At 39.5% G+C, this 22,234-nt stretch overlaps 1 protein-coding gene across 1 annotated transcript in view; it reads left to right on the top strand.

Annotated features, from left to right (window-relative positions):
* Positions 1-926: 926 nt before the first annotated feature.
* LOC139155440 (nephrocystin-3-like) overlaps positions 927-22,234 on the top strand; it is a 50,076-nt gene continuing 28,768 nt past the window's right edge. The window contains exons 1-4 of the mRNA XM_070730572.1: positions 927-2,189; positions 2,514-2,639; positions 3,051-3,201; positions 4,695-4,847. Coding sequence (XP_070586673.1) covers positions 1,836-2,189; positions 2,514-2,639; positions 3,051-3,201; positions 4,695-4,847 — 784 coding nt within the window. The 5' untranslated portion in view covers positions 927-1,835. The remainder of the gene's footprint in view (positions 2,190-2,513; positions 2,640-3,050; positions 3,202-4,694; positions 4,848-22,234) is intronic.

The following is a 22,234-nucleotide window of genomic DNA, read 5'->3' as shown; positions in this document are numbered from 1 at the left end:
AGAAAGAGGGAGAGAGAAATAATGCGAAAGGGAGAAAGAATTTTTTTGTCCAAACTTTTTTTAGCACCCCCCCCACCCCGCCCTCTCAATGTGCCCCAGGGTTTCGTAAATGTAAAAAATGTGCCGCGGCTCAAAAAAGGTTGAAAGTCACTGTTCTAGAATTCCCAATTTTTAGTCTTTGAACTAAAATTTTGCACAGCATAGTTTTATATTATAAACTATGTGCCAAATTCCATCAAAATCTGAGATGGTAAGGTGGGGTTCACTTGACACATTAGCTATTCAAAAAAAATGCTGCAACGATAAAAATAGCTTTTGCTCCCCAGACGCTGCTTCTGTTATTTCTCAGCACCTAGAGGAATTTTGCGTACTTTTCCCATAAAACGTAGTACTTTAAATCTGTTGTTTGTCTTCCTGAAATTAAAAAAAATGCTGTAATCTAAATTAATATAACGGGCTTTCCCAAGCCAATGCAAAATTCATTGCGTGACTCGGCTTTTCCTTTGTTTTAGAAACCTTTTCTCTCTCCCTGCAGTGGAGACGATTGTCATCATCAACCAGCGGCCTCGAAAAACGCGGGCTTTTGTACAACTGTTATCATTTAGAATGGCCGTGCTTTGACTGGAGACTGATAGGGGTTGTGTTCCAACACTTCCCGAGGAGGCCAGAGCAAGGTTGGAGAATCTGGCGGCTCAGAGCCCGCACAAGCTTTTCCCGCAAGTACTTAGAGGGCACCTTCTCTTCCGACGAGCCTGAGCCTTGGAACGTCACGAAAGAACAATGAAAGTCGGCCCTTCGCTTTTCTTCGCACGAGAGTGCCTCAGCCCACTGCAGCTGCCCGGGGAAAAGCTGTTACGTCACTGTCTACTTCCTGCTTTGGTTGCCCGCCCCCCAGCCGAAGATTTTCCCGGTCAGCAGCGCCTGGTGGGATCGACGAGCGACAGAGCGAGCAAGTTGCCTGGCTGGTTATCTGTTTTCCCATTGCTCGTCAACATTCCCTTAGTTTCTGGAAAGTTAAGTGATTCTTCTGGAATGCTCCTGAGTAAAACTCTCCACATTGATCCTCCATTTGCTTGAATCATTTTCCTTCCTCTACGATTCTTCTGTTTCTCTGAGCCAAATGAGCAACGGATAACACGGGAAATAATAAGGCAGGCTGGTATGAACCGTGGAAATTTTTCTTGTTATTGGGAAAATGACAGGAAGAATATTTGCAGCAGAGCTTTAACGACCATACTGTAAATATTTCTGCCTGTTTGCTGGGTAGTTTGCTTTGATTACATAAGACTGAAATCCCAGCTCAGGCAGATAAGGGTTCAGTGAGTTTTGTTTCCGAGGAAATATGTGGAAGGTTGGCAGCCTAAGCAATATCTTCTGTGGACAACCAGCACTAAATTATTCCCAATAACGACAACAAGAACATTTCCTTCACCATGACTGTACAGAGAATTGTTACCAATGTTAACGAATTTTGAATCTGTAGTAATAACAGCCTTGTCAATGAAATATGTATTATGTGCAGCACTCTGCCCTTTTCTACAAGGCTTTAAAAGAATAATTATTTTTTATTTCAACTTCGGGGAATATTACTACTTTGCACACATAAATTTAAGTATTTTCCAAATTTAAATATTTTCCCATTCAGCTGTCTGGTTGGAGCAAAAGCATAAATTTATGGATAACTAGATAGGAAGAAAGAAAGTGATTTGGGGCAATATCCTAGTCTCAAGTGTCAGGCAGTAGCTTGGCATTAAAGAAAGTCTATATCCTGTAGGATTTTGAGATAATTAGAATGCCATTTTAGGAAACGTGTGCATAAGGGAAGTTCTTCAGCTATGGGATCTGCTTCATCTTTGGTTAATCCAATGGTCACTGTTGGGGAGGTGATTGAAGATCCATATGAGGGAGGAGGTGGTGAGGCCTGTGAAATTCCTGTTGAAGTAAAGCCCAAGGCGCGTCTTCTGCGTAATTCCTTTCGGTGGGTAGGTGCATCCCGGCCTGGAGGCCTCATTGGTGCAAGCTTCAAGTCTACTGCTTCTGTACAAGAGCTGGAATGGATGGCAGAGTTTGAACGTCTGAAAAAAGAATATGAGATATTTCGCATTAGCAAGAACAACGAGGTGACTGCCATGATAAAGAAAGAAGCCAAGCTGGACAAAGAAAACAAGCGCTTGAGGGCAGAGCTTCAGGTATGGGCACCATGGGGCATTGGTGCCAGGATTGACAAAAATGAAGTTTTCTTTTTCTATTTTTGTTAAAATAGAAATCTCTGGCTACCTTTATTTTGCTGTATCGTAATTTTTACCAGACTCATCCAGAATAGCTAATAGGGATGCTAAAAGTTGTAGATGAGCTGTATTTGGAATGTCATTTAAACCCTGAATTAAAAGATCAAATGTATTCAAATTATATATAAGAAGAGCTTTCTGATATCTAAAAAAATTAATAGTCAGAGTGGATAAATGAAAATTTTCAGACCAGGGGTTAATAATGTCACTTTTTCCTTCCTCTAGGCACTTCAGAAAACATACCAGAAAATCCTCAGAGAAAAAGAAAGCGCTGTAGAGGCCAAATATCAAGCTATGGAAAGAGCAGCTACATTTGAACATGATCGTGACAAAGTTAGGAGGCAATTTAAAGTAAATAATTTATTGGCTTTGCAGGATAAATGAGCATGTTTCGGAGAGCCTTAAGCTTTGCTTAAAGAATATATTTTTTTTTACAAGAAAAACTGTTAATGATGGAATTCCTCTTCTTAAACAGCTTAGGAAAGGACACAGTATGTATGGAACTGTCCTAGAAATCAAGAATAGTAGCTTGTAACCTTGAATAAAAGGATCATTTTATATTAAAAATTATTGCAAGTCCCACTTGTTTCTTTGAGATATTTCCATTTTATCCCCACAAGTTGATAGGTAATTGGGATTCTGTTGCTTAAGACTTAGGGGGAAAGGTAAACTCTTAATTGAATAGATGCATTAATTTTATGCATAGAATGAAATATGAATAATATTTTAAAATACACTTGCTCAGAACATTTTTATTTATAGATTTTCAGAGAAACCAAGGAAAATGAAATTCAGGATCTACTGAGGGCCAAGCGAGAGCTTGAAGCAAAACTTCAGAGGTTGCAAGCTCAGGGTATCCAAATAGTTGATCCTGAAGAATCAGATTCAGATGACAGCTGCACAGAAATTACTGGTATGAATGATGTTGCTTTTACCAATTGACTAGATATGTTTTATAAATCTGTACAGTGAAACAGACAAAAATGCTTTATCAATATTTTGTTAAAAAATAAAAAAAATTATAAGCAATAACAATAGCTAAATTAATTATTGCTTAATCCTCCCAACTATTGATTGATTGGCCCTTGGGCCATGTGAAAGTGCAGAATTCCAGAAACAAATTATTATCAAAATTTGATAAAAGCAATTTCAAATGGAATTGGATTAAATACAATTTAAAACCCCTCAACAATTGATTCTCCTTAATCCTTTAAACAAGGATTCTTTAATTTCTCCTATTTTCAAATAGTGACTGCTCTACTTTCTCTTTAAAATATGTCAATTGAATTTTCTTATTGCAAAGGCAGTACTTTGATCTGGGCATATCATTTTTTTAAGATTGAGAAATGAAGAAAGAAACTTGACAGTAATATAAAAGTAGATTTATAGAGTTACCAGTTCTAGCCCATAATTCTGGAATTTCCTAAAGCACTTGGTCATCCATGTAAATTTTAATCAGCTCTGGTCTAACTTAGGGTTTTCAATCTTATTCTGATTCTGATTTCCTGATTAGTCAGAATATTTGAGGCAGGAGAAGAAGGCTTCTCCTTTTCATAATATTCTGAAAACTTCAACTCCCACTAATAACATAATAATATATTTGCTATGGATCAGTGGTTCTCAACTTTCTAATGCCGCAAACTATTAATACAGTTACTCATGTTATGGTGACCCCCAACCATATGTCTAGCACTAATTCTCCCAACAGAGCTTTAAGCTGATTGGCAGGAAGGTCAGAGGGACACCCCCACTGTAAACACCTGATTGGTCAGATTGTAAAAATACGTTCCAAGGCGTCAGAATAGAAGCTTTAGTTCCTAATACCATGGTCTTAGGCAACCCCTGCGAACCCCAGGTTGAGAACCACTGTTAAAGATGAACTTTTTTGTATCTTTCATCTTCAAGCCAAATATCTTTTACAATGACATGTGTCAATGTATAAGAAATTATGATCTGCGATACCAATAACAAGTCAGCCAATGGGAACTGTTTGGTTTGGTGACTAAGAAGCAGGATCTGTTGTGAGCCCTGGGCGATGGCTCAGAACCTGGGTGTGGCTTAATTTAACTGGTCTGTATAGTTTGTCCTTGGATTATTGCTTTTGTGCTTCTGTGTCTCTGGTTCAGATTGCTTCTTGTCCTTGTACTTTCTACATGGGTATTGTATAAATGCATCATGTTTTATATTGTATATAAACAAGTTTCTTCTATAAAGGAATGCTGCTGAATTATTTACTTATGTGCTGGTTGAATCACTGCAAAATCTGATAATATGTTCTTTAATTACAGCTCCATTAGTTTCCTTTCAGAAAATGCCCTTTGCTTTTCTGTTCTTTGCTTCTGAGGAATAATTATATTTCTGATTAAATTTAATTTACTGAATTGGCATTATTTCCTTCATTTTAAGCCTCTGGAGGTCAGACACAATATTGGATGGGAGGAGCCTTGGGAAGTGAGCCTTCCATGGGCAGCATGATGCAGCTTCAGCAGACTTGTAGAGGACCTGAATTTGCACATAGTTCCATAGATATAGAAGGACCATTTGCAAATGTCAACAGAGGTAAGCATTTGATTCACCTTGAAGCAAGAATGAGAGTAACAACAATAAGTCCTATTAAAAGCCCAAACCTAAATATTGAAAAGTTCTAGGTTTAAAACTTGTGGAGTGTGGAGCTGGTCTTCAAAGATGTAGTGCTTCATCTGCAAAGGTATTTAGATTTTCATTACTGTTTACTATTGGTGAAGAATTTATATTTGTATAAATTTCTTTCTGTATTAGGTCAAATATTTCTTTATAAATGGCTAGCAATGCCAGGTAAAATATAATCTGCTGACAGAAGTTGTTTTTCTCTCTTTTATTATATCTTTTATTTTTATTTTAAAGCTGGCACATCCATGTTCATTACTTTTTAAGCATAATATCATTTTGTCCATAATTGTCACAGAAGTTTTCATCCTTCCCTTGTCTTTTAATGTGATCTTCATTTTTAAGGCATATGTATGAAATATTAAACCTATAGTGAATAAAATTTGATAAATAGAAAGGAATCTCAATCCAGCATAAGCCATAACAAGTTTCTTGATCAATAATTCTGATCTGTACATTTAGGTCTAATAATTATTAAATTTAGAATGAAATGAAATGAATAGAATAGAATCCTTTATTGACCAAGTGTGATAGAATAGAATAGAATTTTTTTATTGGCCAAGTGTGATTGGACACACAAGGAACTTGTCTTGGTGCATATGCTCTCAACGTACATAAAATAAAATATACATTTGTCAAGAATCATGTGGTACAACACTTAATGATTGTCATAGGGGTCAAATAAGTAATGAAAAAGCAATATTAATAAAAATCTTAGGATATACGCAACAAGTTACAGTCATACATTCAACATGGGAGGAAATGGGTGATAGGAATGATGAGAAAAACTAGTAGAATAGAAATGCAGATTTAGTAGAAAGTCTGACAGTGTTGAGGGAATTATTTGTTTAGTAGAGTATGGAAGCTCGCAGCTGGCAACTGACTGCGGGTTACTCACGAATCCAATGTAAGAGAAAAAACCTCGGACAAGAAACTTAAAAACAACTTTTTCTCTTTGGTGAAGCAACCCAGATTAAATCCAGGATGACCCTTTTATTGAAAGCAAACAAAGAAAGGCAGGCTTCTGTGATGCTACATTTCACATGGGTCTGTTACACCAATTCAAACTTATAACGTATTAAGCGTACAAAATATAACCAATAAAAATCACACAACTTGTGCTACATTTCAAAGTGCTGATTCATGAGAAAAATAAAGCAAGAGCGAGAGAAGGGCCCCATCAGCCCACCTCATGATGTATAATGTTGCACTTTTCTTAGGCTAGCAGCAAGGAAAGCAAGATAAGAGTGCAGGGAAGGAGAATGTTGCTAGAGAAACTGGGTCATCATACGTGTCATGCTCAAGGTCTATGCTTTTCGCACGCACATTCCAAGACACTAGTTCCCGCGTTCCCACATCTCCCCTGTTTTTATTTTTTAAAAGATAGACTCTTTCTCCTCGCTGGGCAGAGAGAAAGGTTGCTTCTTTGATATAGCTTCCAGCTGATGCAAGTGGGCCTCTAAGTCCAGAAAGGGTTTAATTTCCCTATTGAGAATGACCTTCCTATTAGAGGGCAGAAGACTTTTAAAGATTTGTAGTAATGATGGAATGCATTGAATACAGCAGCAAAGTGTTACAAGAGCTATTATCACAACAATCACAGCAGTTAGGATAATACGTAGCCAAGAGCCATCCAGAAGCCAGGACCAAAGGGCATCCCACCAGGCAGGTAACACATCCTCTCGAATGTGAGATGCAAGATCCTTTAAGTTGTCCAATTGCTTTTTTATCAAATGTGAGTTGTCTGAGATGTTAAAGCAACACATGTTTTTTACAGACTCACATCCTAGATGATGTAACAATAACAAAAAGTCTATAGCAGCTCTATTCTCCAAAATTGCATGTCGGAGCTCTATTTGTTCTTGTGTTAAGGCAGCAATGGCTATTGATGTAGCATTAATGGTTTTTGCTAAAGAACAGGCAATGCGATGCGCCTATCGTTGGTTGCCTGCGGCCAAACCAGGTACCCCCACTAGGGATACCAAAAGTGAAACATACTCAGCTTTGCTCAAAAGTTTTATCTCATCATTGCATGAAGCGTCAAGGGGTAGCAAAATAGCAAAACTAACAAACAATTCAATAAGCACACAAGGATAAAAAAAGAGTGATGATTAGGTGTTTTTTGATGAAGCAATGAATATCCCCTGGGAGATTCTTCACATTCTTCGTAAGGCAGTGGTTGTGGGTGCCCCTGCCCAGTCTCCAGGTCAGGCAGGGGGTCAACCAGTTGTTGGAGTGCTGTCATCTTTGGAGGTTCCCGCAGGAAGGGGAGGTGTGTGTGAATGTCCATGTCCCCCTTTTGTGCCTGCATGTTTAGGAAGATATGGTCTTACGTGTCTTCCTGGTACCCACAGCACCCGATCGTCAAGCTGTACTGCAGCGTAGCCTCGTCCCCAGGTGATATGATCTGCTGGACCTCTCCAAGTGAGATCCGGTAGCTGACGATAGTAGACCAAAGGCCTGGGGGAGGAGACTGGAACTGTGGAAAAATGACGAGTCGCAGCAGAGGATGAAGGAGTGCCAGTTAGATTAAGAAAGTTTAAAGTATATAGACAAAAATTAAGAGTGTTTTGCACCGCTGGGAGGTTAGGGGCGGTTTTCCCCTGCATCTGATCGTATCTGTCCAGGGCACGTTTTAGCGTTAAATGAGCCCTCTCTGCGAGAGATTGGCCCTGGCTGTTGTAAGGAATCCCAAATTTATGCACAATGTCCCACTGGTTACAGAAGGCAGCAAAGGCTGTACTCGTGTAAGCAGGTGCATTATCAGTTTTCAGTTCTTTTGGATGTCCCAACGATGCAAAGGTGCGAATACAGTGATTTATAACATATCTTGTGGCTTCACCTCTTTGTGGAGTGGCCATAATGTAGCCTGAGTATGTATCAATGGAAACGTGAAGATATTTCCAAGAAGCGAAGGGAGGATATTGTGTTACATCCATTTGCCAAATCTGGCAGCATTCCGTACCTCTAGGGTTGACCCCCATAGGTATGGAGTTCGCTTGTTGGCTACAGGTGGGACATTGCTGAATAATAGCAGATGCTTCATTTGCTGTTATGCCAAATTGTTTCATGAGTGCCTTTTTATTCTGGTGAAAATAAGAATGACTTTCCCAAGGAGTTGGGGCTGAAACAACAGCCATGAGGGAGACGGAGGCAGTTGCTGCTGAAGCTGCAGCGTCTGCTACATTGTTTACTTCTTGCAAAAATCCAGGAAAGGGTTGATGACTCCTAATATGGGAAACAAAAAATGAACACTTTCGTGCCATGATTAATTTTTGCAAAGACAAAAACAAAGACAAAAGGTTTGCATCCAATGATGGTGACAGATAGGAATCAAAAATGGAAGAAACAATTTGAGTGACATACAAACTGTCAAGAATCAAATTAAAAGGTTCCTTAGAAAAAATTGTAAATGCCAAAATAGATGCAGCCAATTCAGCCCTCTGAGCAGAGGTCTGAGGGGGAGTAATTTTTGTTAACCACTTACCCTCGTGCAGCCAGGCACATGCCCCATAAGTCTTGCTACCATCTGCGAATACAGTGACAGCGTCAGAAATGGGAGCAGGGGACAGTGGAAAGGGACTGTCCTTACAAGTGACAGTCTTGGGTCAGGGGGCGCATGACAAGAAACCTCCCCAGGCCAATCAGCCAGTGCGAACTGAAGATGATCAGAGTTCACAAACAAAGGATCCCATACTGATAAAGAAAAGGGTATATACAACACAGAAGGTTCAATTCCAGCCAACAATTTTGCTCTGTGCCGGCATTTGACAATGAGTGTAGCAAAAAGATGAAGCTTCTGAGAGACAGTGGTGCGTGGGGTATGAGAAAGATGAATCCATTCCAGAATTAATAATTTTGAGGACTTTTGTGCAAGAACTGCAGTGGGGAGACCCACAGTGTTTAATAAAATCATGACAAGAGGAAGATTGGCTTCCATCCTGTCCACCCACATGTGCTGTAAAGCAGCATTGACTTGTTGCAAGGCTTCTAAATGAATGGCAGTTAATTGAATGAGATCATGGGGTGCTGAACCCAAAGTGAGTGCAGAAAATAAAGGAGCCAATTGAGAGGTGGTAAGTCCCACATAGGGACGCACCCAATTTATGGATCCCAAATATTGTTGCAATTTAACCAAAGTAGTGGGTGAAGTTAATTTCAAACAAGGTAACTCAGGAGAAGCATGAGAAGCAAGCAATTTGTGACCCAAATAAGAAAAAGGTTTAGATTTTTGTATTTTTTCTGGAGCTATGTGCAAACCCTGCTGATGTAATATGGCTGTTAATTCTTTTAAGGTTTGCTGTATTAGGACAATTGACAATCAACAAACACAAATAACAAAAATGCCTTTTTAAATGCAGGATTAGTACAAAATCTCACCCCCACATGTTAACATGCAAAAGCAAACAGGTAAACAAATAATGGCAAAGCAGGAAGAAAAAAGACAGCTTCTACAATCTTGCTAGCTACAAACAGAACAGAGACCAAAGAAGCTCATATGACATAACAAAAACAATCTTTGGAGTGGGGCTGGCTGCATGCCCCCCCCCCTCTAGTTTCCCAATGAAAACCCTTTTTGCACCGGGGACATACAGTTTTTGGCTTGCTAGTTTTTAAAGTGCCTTTAGCAGCACCTCCCCCGGGGGCTCTGCATTGAGATTTCCCCACATTTTGCAGTGCCAATGCAAGTGTTTCCATATTATAAGCAATAGTTCCAACTATACGACACACTTAAATATAATCAGCTAAACCCACATCAATTTTACTAAGCAAAGGTTAAATTATGCATTTGCAACAGTTTCAATAAGACCTCAGACATAATGATTAGTGATTCCACACAAAACATATTGGACAAAACAAATAAAATAAATAAACAAAATAAAGCTACTGCTTGCTTAAAATCTCTAATTAGTTTTATAGGAAACGGCTCAATGTTAGTAATTCTCTAAAACACAGAAAAACAATAACTATATTCATCCACCAGCAGCTCCCCCCTTTCTTTTGCCTGTTGGAAACCTTGTCTCACTTGTTTTTCCCTCTGGAACAGAGGCTATCAGGGAGCTTTCAGCAGCAGGGGGCAATTTAGAATCAGATTTAGAGTCAGATTGATAGGGTGGCAGAGTGTCCGAAACCCTGTTCAGTGCACTGTCGTGAGACCAAAGACAGTCCATGACCACCCTCCAAGTGAACAATACCTCATGAAGGCATGTTCCCAATTTAGCCCAAACAAGAGAGCCTTTCTCAGGATAAGCAAGACAGTTTTTATAAATATATTTGAGAAGGCTTTTGAGGTCAGTTTTAGAGGGACTATACAAATTTTTTCCATTAGGTTTTAAAATTATTGAAGCCTTGACTAATAGTCTAAGTTCTTGAAGGTACGCAACCTGGGGCTTAGAAAATGGTGCCCCCATACTCACGTAAGGGTACTTCGTGCTCTGACAACCGGCCCTGGGTGCGGGAGCTTTCCTGCTCGGATGAGTACGGAGGCGTCAAGGAACGCAGTCAGTTGATGGGGTAGACCACAATGCAATTCATCACGTCGTAGGTCACCAGTTATGGAAGCTCGCAGCTGGCAACTGACTGCGGGTTACTCACGAATCCAATGTAAGAGAAAAAACCTCAGACAAGAAACTTAAAAACAACTTTTTCTCTCTGGTGAAGCAACCTGGATTTTCTCTCTGGTGAAGCAACCTGGATTTTCTCTCTGGTGAAGCAACCCAGATTAAATCCAGGATGACCCTTTTATTGAAAGCAAACAAAGAAAGGCAGGCTTCTGTGATGCTACATTTCACATGGGTCTGTTACACCAATTCAAACTTATAACGTATTAAGCGTACAAAATATAACCAATAAAAATCACACAACTTGTGCTACATTTCAAAGTGCTGATTCATGAGAAAAATAAAGCAAGAGCGAGAGAAGGGCCCATCAGCCCACCTCATGATATATAATGTTGCACTTTTCTTAGGCTAGCAGCAAGGAAAGCAAGATAAGAGTGCAGGGAAGGAGAATGTTGCTAGAGAAACTGGGTCATCATACGTGTCATGCTCAAGGTCTATGCTTTTCGCACGCACATTCCAAGACACTAGTTCCCACGTTCCCACAGTAGAGTGATGGCGTTCGGGAAAAAAACTGTTCTTGTGTCTAGTTGTCTTGGTGTGCAGTGCTCTAGCGACGTTTTGAGGGTAGGAGTTGAAACAATCTGTGTCCAGGATGTGAGGGGTCAGCAAATATTTTACCCGCCCTCTTTTTGACTCGTGCAGTATACAGGTCCTCAATGGAAGGCAGATTGGCAGCAATTGTTTTTTCTGCAATTCTGATTATCCTCTGAAGTCTGTGTCGGTCCCGCTGGGTTGCAGCACCAAACCAGACAGTTATAGAGGTGCAGATGACAGACTCAATGATTCCTCTGTAGAACTGAATCAGCAGCTCCTTGGGCAGTTTGAGCTTCCTGAGCTGGCGCAGAAAGAACATTCTTTGTTGTGCTTTTTTGATGATGTTTTTGATGTTATGTGACCATTTTAGGTCTTGAGATATGATAGAACCTAGAAATTTGAAGGTCTCTACTGTTGATACTGTGTTGTCTAGTATTGTGAGAGGTGGAAGGGTGGAAGGGTTTCTCTTAAAGTCTACCACCATTTCTACGGTTTTGAGTGTGTTCAGTTCTAGATTGTTCTGGTCACACCACAAGGATAGTTGTTCAACTTCCCGTCTGTATGCGGATTCATCATTGTCTCGAATGAGTCCGATCACTGTTGTATCATCTGCAAACTTCAGTAGTTTTAACAGATGGATCGTATGAGATGCAGTCATTAGTGTATAGAGAGAAGAGAAGTGGTGAGAGTACACAGCCTTGGGGGGCACCTGTGCTAATTGTACATATATCTGATGTGATTTTTCCTAGCTTCACCTGCTGCTTCCTGTCTGTTAGGAAGCTTGTGATCCACTTACAAGTGTGTTCAGGTACCGCTAGCTGATTTAGTTTGGTTAAGAGAATGTCCGGTACAATGGTATTGAATGCTGAACTGAAGTCCACAAAGAGGACCCTGGCGTAGGTCATTGGAGATTCAAGATGTTGAAGGATGTAGTGTAGAGCCATATTAACAGCATCATCTGTTGATCTATTTGCTCGGTATGCAAATTGCGGGGGGTCTAACAGTGGATCCGTGATGGACACACACGGAATTTGCCTTTGGTTCATACACTCTTAGTGTACATAAAAGAAAATATACATTTGTCAAGAATCATGACATACAAAATTTACTGATTGTCATAGGATACAAATAACAATCAGGAAACAAGATTAATATAAATTGTAAGGATACAAGTAACAATTATACAATCATAAGTGGGAGGAGATGGGTGTTAGGAATGATGAGGAAAACAGGTAGTAAAAAGTAATGCACCCTTAGTAAGTAGTTTGACAGTGATGAGTGGATTATTTGTTTAGTAGAGTGATGGTGTTTGGGGGAAAAAATATTCTTGTGTCTAGTTCTCTGGGTGTGCAGTGCTCTATAACAATGTGTTGAAACAATTTATGTCCAGGATGCGAGGGGTCAATAAATATTTTCACAGCTCTCTTTTTGACTCGTGCAGTATACAGGTCCTCAATGGAACTCAGGTTGGCAATGATTTTTTTTCTGAAATTCTGATTATCCTCTGAAGTTTATGTCTGTCTTGTTGATTCCTCTGTAGAACTGTTTCAACAGCTCCTTGGGCAGTTTGAGCTTCCTGAGTTGGCGCAAAAAGAAAATTATTTGTTGTACTTTTTTGATGAAATTTTTGATATTAGGTGACCATTTTAGGTCTTGATATATGATAGAACCTAGAAATTTGAAAGTCTCTATTGTTGATACTGTGTTGTCTAGTATTTAGCTGTGCTTGCACAAAGGGAAATAATTTTCTTACAAGTAAAGCCAATATTTGACAATGTGTATATAAGAAGCAGAAAACATAGAATAAATATTTTAGAAGCTTTTGGCACTTTTTACCAGCAGCATTTAGTGTGGACAATGTGAAAAATGATTCAGGAGATCCAGCTAACCAATAAAGAGAGCAATAAATGCTATCTAATCAGGTCCTGTTGTCTGAGCTACTTCTGAAGTAATAAAAATCACCTTTGTTCTCATATACCTCACAAAAAGGAAATTGCTAGCATCTTCCTATGTTTTCAGTACATTTATTTGTAACGTTTGCAAAAGAACATCCGAGATTGCTATAACAGAAGCTGTGTGACAAAAGATGAACCCAAAGAACAAAAGACGAACAAAAAGATGAACAAAATAGACCTAAATCACACTTCAATACAACAAAATCCTCAACCAATAACCCATCCACCACCACCACTACCATATGATCAACCACCTCCTCATCAACACACCAACCACCCAAATAACATAACCCTACTAATCAAAGACACCCTTGAAAGAGAACAAAAACGTAATAATGCCATCTTATTTGGCCTAGAAACTACTAATGGATCTCATATCAATATGATTCGCAATATCATTGCACCAATATTCCCTACGGACTAAATCTTTGAAGTGTCTAAGGACGGCCCCAGGTTCAAATACGGAGGTGGCTCGGCAGCATCTCAATTTTGCAGAGTCATTTGCAAGAATGAAATTAGCAAACGTAAATTCATCAATACTATAAACTCTATTATCCGAAACGACTCTAACCCCAAAAAACTTCATGCAAGACCAGATCTATCCATATTACAATGAATACAATCCCATGAGCTTCGTGCTGAATTTAAAAAGCATCAAGATCAAGGACAAACCAACCTGTACATTTACTACCGAGCAGGTTGCATTAGGACCAAGACCCATATACCACCATCCAACTCTCCAAACTCCATCATCCAAAACCATCCTACCATATATACAGAGCAACCCACTGTCAACCAAGCACAACCCACCATGAACCTCAAGCCTCAAACAACTATAGCTCAAATCCATCCTAACTACCTACCTACCTCCAACCCAGACCAACTATTAATCAACCAAGACTAGGGATGCACGCCCCTTACTTCCTCATCATCAACCACTTCTGACATTAAATGTAAACTAATAAACTCAAATATCCGAGCTTCTTATCTTACTAAAAACAGCCAAATACGACATCATATTTATATGCAAAACATGGTTAAACACATCTCTCCCCAACTCCATTATTATAATTAACAACTACTACATTTCAAATCTGATCGTGAAACTTGTAGAGGAGGTGGAGTTGCAATCTTCTATTAAAAAAAAATCACTCAACCTAAAGGAAATCCAAGTTAAACAAGATCTTTACCTTCCATAAATTATCATGTGAACTAACTTCAGTTACCACACTCCGCTTCCTCCTAGGTTATAGAGCCCCTGACTACGACATCTCACATGTGAACAAGCTAACCACACTACTAAAGTGGGCAACCTCCTACCAACATCCTTTTATATTTCTTGGCGATTTAAACCTACCTCATATTAAATGGTCGCTAAATGAATACACAACTGAACCCATCCACTCAAGCCTCTATAATACTATCACTAGTCTAGGACTAGTGCAAATAGTGACAGACAACACCAGACTCAACAACTGCCTAGACCTCATATTCTGCAACAGTTTACCTCAATTTATGGACTCCAAGTAAGAGAACCCTTTTCCAACAGCGACCACAGCACAATCGACTTTTGCCTCAATGTACAGTGGTACCTCAAGATACGAACCCCTCGTCTTATGAACAACTCGTGATACGAACACGGGGTTCAGCAAAATTTTGCCTCTTCTTACGAACCTTTTTCGAGTTACAAACCTGCGTTCGGAGACTGCTGGGAAGCCGCGCGGCTGTTTTAAAAGGTAACAGCCGGGCGGCGGGGCTTCCCAGAAGCCTCCCGAACGCCGGTTCGTAACTCGAACAAAGTTCGTAAGAAGAGGCAAAATTTTGCTGAACCCCGGGTTCGGTTCGGGAGGTTGCTGGGAAGCCCCCCAGGCCGGCTGCGACCTTTTAAAACACCCGTGCCGCTTCGCAGCTGTCTCCCGAAGCCGAACGCGGAAGTTCGGCTTTAGCGTTCGGCTTCAGGAGACAGCTACGAAGCGGCGCGGGTGTTTTAAAAGGTCGCAGCCGGCCTGGGGGGCTTGCCAGCACCCCCCCCGAACCCCGAACTTTTGCCGAAGTTCCGGGTTCGGGGGGGTGCTGGCAAGCCCCCCAGGCCGGCTGCGACCTTTCAAAACACCCGCGCCGCTTCGTAGCTGTCTCCCGAAGCCGAACGCGGAAGTTCGGCTTTAGCGTTCGGCTTCAGGAGACAGCTACGAAGCGGCGCGGGTGTTTTAAAAGGTCGCAGCCGGCCTGGGGGGCTTGCCAGCACCCCCCCGAACCCCAAACTTTTGTCGAACTTCCGTGTTCGGGGTTTGGGGGGGTGCTGGCAAGCCCCCCAGGCCGGCTGCGACCTTTCCAAACAACTGCGCCGCTTCGTAGCTGTCTCCTGAAGCCGAACGTGGAAGTTCGGCTTTAGCGTTCGGCTTCAGGAGACAGCTACGAAGCGGCGCGGGTATTTTAAAAGGTCGCAGCCGGCCTGGGGGACTTGCCAGCACCCCCCCGAACCCCGAACTTTTGCCGAACCTCTGGGTTTGGGGTTCGGGGGGGTGCTGGCAAGCCCCCCAGGCCGGCTGCGACCTTTCAAAACACCCGCGCCACTTCGCAGCTGTCTCCTGAAGCCAAACGCGGAAGTTCGGCTTTGCCGTTCGGCTTCAGGAGACAGCTGGGAAGCAGCGCGGGTGTTTTAAAAGGTCGCAGCCGGCCTGGGGGGCTTGCCAGCACCCCCCCGAACCCTGAACCTTTGCCGAACTTCCGGGTTCGGGGTTCGGGGGGGTGCTGGCAAGCCCCCCAGGCCGGCTGCGACCTTTCCAAACAACTGCGCCGCTTCGTAGCTGTCTCCTGAAGCCGAACGTGGAAGTTCGGCTTTAGCGTTCGGCTTCAGGAGACAGCTACGAAGCGGCGCGGGTATTTTAAAAGGTCGCAGCCGGCCTGGGGGACTTGCCAGCACCCCCCCGAACCCCGAACTTTTGCCGAACCTCTGGGTTTGGGGTTCGGGGGGGTGCTGGCAAGCCCCCCAGGCCGGCTGCGACCTTTCAAAACACCCGCGCCACTTCGCAGCTGTCTCCTGAAGCCAAACGCGGAAGTTCGGCTTTGCCGTTCGGCTTCAGGAGACAGCTGGGAAGCAGCGCGGGTGTTTTAAAAGGTCGCAGCCGGCCTGGGGGGCTTGCCAGCACCCCCCCGAACCCTGAACCTTTGCCGAACTTCCGGGTTCGGGGTTCGGGGGGGTGCTGGCAAGCCCCCCAGGCCGGCTGCGACCTTTCAAAACACCCGCGCTGCTTCGTAGCTGTCTCCCGAAGCCGAACGCGGAAGTTCGGCTTTAGCGTTCGGCTTCAGGAGACAGCTACGAAGCGGCACGGGTGTTTTAAAAGGTTGCAGCCGGCCTGGGGGGCTTGCCAGCACCCCCCCGAACCTGGGTTTGGGGTTCGGGGGGTCCTGGCAAGCCCCCCAGGCCAGCTGCGACCTTTCAAAACACCCGCGCCGCTTCGCAGCTTTCTCCTGAAGCCGAACGCGGAAGTTCGGCTTTGCCGTTCGGCTTCAGGAGACAGATGGGAAGCGGCGCGGGTGTTTTAAAAGGTGACAGCCGGCCTGGGGGGCTTCCCAGCACCCCCCCGACGCTTTGTTCGAGTGGCTCTGCATCAGCGCGGGAAGGAAGGAAAGTAAGCCAGCCCGGCTCTTCTCGGCTCGTATCGCGGATTTGAGCTCGGGAGACGAACAAAAATGTCTCTCCTCTCCCAGCTCTTATCTCGAGTAGCTCTTATCTCGAGCAGCTCTTATGTCGGGGTTCCACTGTATATGTTATATTTAACTATTCCATATTTTATTTTATTATCTTTAATAGTCCTTTTTTACGTTCCACCATTTATAAACTTTTCCCCACGTTTTATAAAATTCAGTTTCCACTTGGTTATTTAACCATCTCGTCATCATATCCAATTCTGCACATTCCATAATCTTCCTAAAAACCTCTTTGTCTTTTGGAATTTCCTTTTCTTTTCATTTTTGTGCAAATGCTATTCTTGCTGCTACTAATATATGAATTATTAAATAGTATATTTCTTTTATATATTTAATATCAGTAATACCTAATAAGAAGAATTCTGGGGTCTTCCTAATTTCCTTATTTGTAATTTCTTTCAACCATTTTTCTACCTTGTTCCAATAGATCTTAGATTTTCGGCATGTCCACCAAACATGGAAATATGTGCCAATTTCTTTTTTAAATTTCCAACAAATAGGTGAGGCGCTTGGAAACATCTTTAAGATCCTGTTTGGTGGAAGATGCCATCTATAGAACATCTTGATTTGATTTTCTTTGAAAGAGATTTAATTATCTTCCAATTATATATCCAAACCTTTTCCCATGTATCTAAATTTATTTCTTTTCCAAAATTTTTACACCAGCTAATCATATTATCTTTTAATATCCAACCTATCGTCCTGTAATTTATTAAATATTTATATAACTTCCCAGTCAATTTTCCTTGATTTTTAGTTAGTAATTTCCCAAGTGTATTATTGTCCTTCTTAAATATGAATATTTTCACATCTTTTTGGTATCTAGAGTTAATCTGAGCCTACTGCCACCAATCTGTCTCTACCCCTGACTCCTGCAATTCTTGTTTTGTTTTCAGTTTTAATTGATTATCAAGTAAATCTCTATATTTCCATATTTTACCTTCTTTTAACAAATTAGGATGAGAGATTGCTTCAATTGGTGAAATCCATTCTGGCATTACTAAAAAATGATTTTTTAAAAATCTCTTTCCAAACATCTATTAATGCCTTTCTGATTATATTTCTATTAAAATATGAATGAGTTTTGGACTTTTCATACCATATGAAGGCACGCCAGCCTAACATTAAATCATGACCCTCTAAATTTAATAATCTTCTGTTTTCCAAGGTTAACCATTCTTTTATCCATGATAGCTTCCAATTTGGGAGGGCAAGTCCTCCTCTCTCTTTCCGATCTTCTAATGAGCTTTGTTTTATTCTTGGTTTCTTACCTTGCCATATAATTTTTTTAGTGATCTTAGTTCTTTAAAAAAAATCGCTCCTGGATTTATTGGGATTACCTGAAATAAAAATAATACTTTGGGAAGAATATTCATTTTAATTGTAGAAATTCTTCCTACTAAGGATAGCTGTAGATTATTCCATATTTCCAAATCTTTTTTTTTATTTGACCTAGGAGCTTTGTATAGTTATCATTTTTTAAAGACATGACTTTAACAGAAATCTAAATGTCTAAATATTTTACTTTTTTTGTTATTTGCATATTTGTTAATTTTTCTAATTGTTTTTTCTGAAAATCCGTCATATTTTTTATAAGCATTTATATCTTTTCCTTGTTAATTTTCAGACCAGCTACTTTTCCATATTTTTCTATTATGTCTACTAGTTTTAATATTGATGTCAGAGGGTCTTCTATTATGAAGATCACATCATCAGCAAATGCTTAAACTTTATAATTTCTTTTTTAATCTTCAGGCCTTTTATGTTATTTTCTGTTCTTATTTTTATTAATAATGTTTCTAATGTTAAAATAAATAATGGTGATATGGGGCAACCATGTCTAACTCCTCTTTGTATTTCTAATCTTTCAGTTTGTTCATTGTTTATTATGATTTTTGCTGATTGGTTGGAATAAATCACATTAATTATATTAAAGAATTTAGTTCCCACATTCATCTTATTTAATTGTATTTTCATAAAAGTCCAATCTACGTTATCCAATGCCTTTTTAGCATCAAGAAATATAAGTGCCATTTGTTTTTCAGGGTGTTGTTCATAATATTCTAAGATATTTATGGTTGTCCTCAAATTATTTTTAATTTGTCTACCTGGTAAAAATCCATTCTGGTCTTCATGTATTATTTCATTTATAATATTTTTAAACCTAAGTGCATATATTGATATAAAAAAATTATAGTCTACATTTAGTAATGAAATTGGTCTATACTTATCAATTTTCTCCTTTTCTATTCCCTTAATGTTATTAAGGTTTCTGTCCATGTTCTAGGTAATTTACCGTCCACTATTATGTTATTGAATATCTCTAACATATTGGAAAAAAGTATTTCACTATCTAACTTATAAAATTCTGCGGGTATTGCGTCAGGGCTGGTGGCTTTATTCTTTTTCTGGTTTTTAATAGATTGCTGTAATTCTAACACTGTGAAAGGGTTGTTAAGTTTTTGTTGCTATAAAAATTGCTATAAAAAGGCAAGACACTCAAAAGAGGAATACTAGTATAATTAATCAAGAAAACAAACAACTTAATAGAAGAAAAAAAAGAAAATTTAACTGTCGCAACAATTTTAAAAATACACTCTAAATTAATTAATTATTTTCTCAGCAATAATTCAATATATTAAATATCAAATATTCAATCTATACATTTATCTGTGAATTGATGTATAAAATAAAATTTAAAAAATAAAATTGAGTAAAATATGATTAAGGAATATATTAGGAAAGAAAAAATAAAAAAGAGAAAGAATAAAGTAATATATCAGTTAATCTAAAATGAATAGAAGATGCTCATAAGAAAGAAAGAGAGCAGGTAGAGTGCTGTACTGCAGGCCACTGAAGCTGACTTGTAGATCTGAAGGTCAGCGGTTCAAATCTCATCACCTGCTCAAGGTTGACTCAGCCTTCCATCCTTCCTAGGTGGCTAAAATGAGGACCCGGATTGTGGGGGCAATAGGCTGGCTCTGTTAAAAAGTGCTATTGCTAACATGTTATAAGCCGCCCCGAGTCTAAGGAGAAGGGCGGCATAAAAATCGAATAAATAAATAAATAAATATCAAGAGGGGGAAATTAAAAATCTAACACATCATTCTATACTTTAACTATCTGTAATAAAAAGGAAACAAAAGACCCTGATATGAGATGTAACCAAAAAGAGAAAAAATATAGTGTAAAAATGTAGATATAAAAATGTAAAAAATATAAATGTAAAAATCTAAAAAAGAAGAAGAATGGAAATCAATAAGCACTTAAGTAATATGTTCAATACAAGTAATTCCATAGGTAACAAAAAATGGAAAAATAAGGTTTTCAAAATTTAATCATTCAAGTCATTTTTAAGTCCTTAAATCCTTAAAGTCTTATATCTTCGTTCTGGTCTTGTATTCTTATGTTCCCAAGTTTACAGTTGTTTTTTAATCCTTAAAAGCAAAGCAAATCAAAAATCCAAGGCCCAAAAGAAAAAAGACTAAAATCGTCTATCACTATCAACGAGAAAAAAGGGAAGAGAAAGAAACAATAGGTAATAAAAGTAAGAAAAAAGGGAATGTCTGATCCTTTTAGTCCATTAATCCTGACGCTGCAGCCGTTTGTAAAATAGTCCCTCTACGAAATCCGCCAAATCATAAAAGTCCATTTTATACTGTTGAATCAAATTGAGTTAAGTTTTTTTATCTCATAGGAAAGTTAAAAATTTAAAAATTGATCGGTGTTTCCCGAAGTCGAATGTATTTTCTTCATATATTTTAATTTTAAAATTCCATTTTCTTAAAAACACATCGTTCTTCTATAGCCGGAAGTCATCAAATATAGTCAAATACAATATTTTCAGTCAATTAAATTCCCCTTTTGTTTAAATTTCATCCCCTATTACAATCAAATTTGTTGTTCTTCCAGGGATGTGAAGTATTAAGGGGTATATCTTTCTGTTAAAGTTTAGTTATTTGTAAAAAACAGTAGATAGGTAAAATTAACGAAAATAGATCCAGTTGTAGCTTGAATTTATGCCCAAGGATATTACTTAGAGAGAAAGAAAAACTTTTCTTTGTTCGCCTTTTTAATTTTTTTATTTTCCCTATTCTTTTATTTTCCTTGTTATTATGAAAACCAAAAGAGTATACCTTGTTCTGTGCTTGCTTTTCTTCTTTTCTGCTTTTCTTCTTTCCTCTGTGAATTATTAATGCTCCCTCCTTCGTGAGCAAGCCGCTATGGCCGCAACCCAACTGGAGTGCGGTTCTTCATTGTTTGGGGCTGTGGGGTTGTTCTCCCCCTTCGGGGCAGTGGTGTTCTGCCCCTCGGGACCAGAACCCTCCAAGCTTGCTCAAATTGCAATTGCAATCCCCCAATTGTGAAAAAAGGAGCAGCAGGTTGGAGCTTTATCCCCATCGACCCGGCGCGGCTCGTTCCTCACTCGGAAGTTACATTTTTATTTCTTCTGAAAAAAACCTTCTAATTCCCTTTCTATCCACTCTAAGTATTGAGAATCTTGTAAAATATTACGGTTCATTTGCTAATTGATTTGTTTCTTAATTCTCTTCCAGAAAATTACTAACGGATTGTGGTCTGCCCAACTATTTGTTTCTATTTCAATATCCTTTATATGTTCAGAGGTGTGTGTGGATGCCCAAGCCATATCTATTCTTGTCCAAATTTTGTGGGGATTTGAGTAAAAGGAGTACTGTTTTGTTAATGGGTGACGTTCCCGCCAAATATCTTTGATAATTCTGTACTCATTTTCCAGAATGTCATTGGTAAAATTGTTTTCTTTTTCTTTTCCTTCTTCTTGCCAGAATAGTCCATTGTACTATTGGAAATTGCATTGAAATCAGCAATCAAAATCATATTCTCAATCGCTAATTCTGTTATTTTGTCGTGCAGTTTTCTAAAAAATTCTTTTTGGTTTTCATTGGGTGCATAGATGGACACGATAACAAGAGGTTCCAAGTCTAATTTCAATTGTAGTATTAAAATTCTATCATCCTGGTCACTATATAATTGTTTTGAATCTATTGATTCATCTATATACACTGCTATACCTCTTTTCTTCTGGTCCGCTAGGCTGGTATAAATTTTACCTAATTTTGGATTCCATAATAGTTTTTAAAAAGATTTTTTGATATGTACTTCTTGAATAATAATTATTTTTGCTCTTTGTTTTTTAAGTTTAGCAAACATTTGATTTGTTTTTCTTGGATTATTAAGTCCACATTAACAAAAAATATTTTCGTGTGTCCCGACACATCTAGTTGTAATATTTCTTGGTGTCTTTGTGTTCTCTCAATCTGCTACTTAGAATCAAATCTTGTATTTGTGGTTGTTTTCTACTTGCTCCTGATGTATCCTCGCTCTTCTGGCTGGTGGCCCCCAACTCATCTCCGCTTCCTTTACTGTCCTTGCTCAGTTGTTCAGATCTATTCAGGCCACTTTCTTCAAAAAAAATCCTTAGCATCATCAACATTCTCAA

This window comes from Erythrolamprus reginae, unplaced genomic scaffold (assembly GCF_031021105.1).
Source record: "Erythrolamprus reginae isolate rEryReg1 unplaced genomic scaffold, rEryReg1.hap1 H_19, whole genome shotgun sequence".
Classification (NCBI taxonomy): Eukaryota; Metazoa; Chordata; class Lepidosauria; order Squamata; family Dipsadidae; genus Erythrolamprus; species Erythrolamprus reginae.
This window is presented reverse-complemented; position numbering and strand designations above follow the sequence as displayed.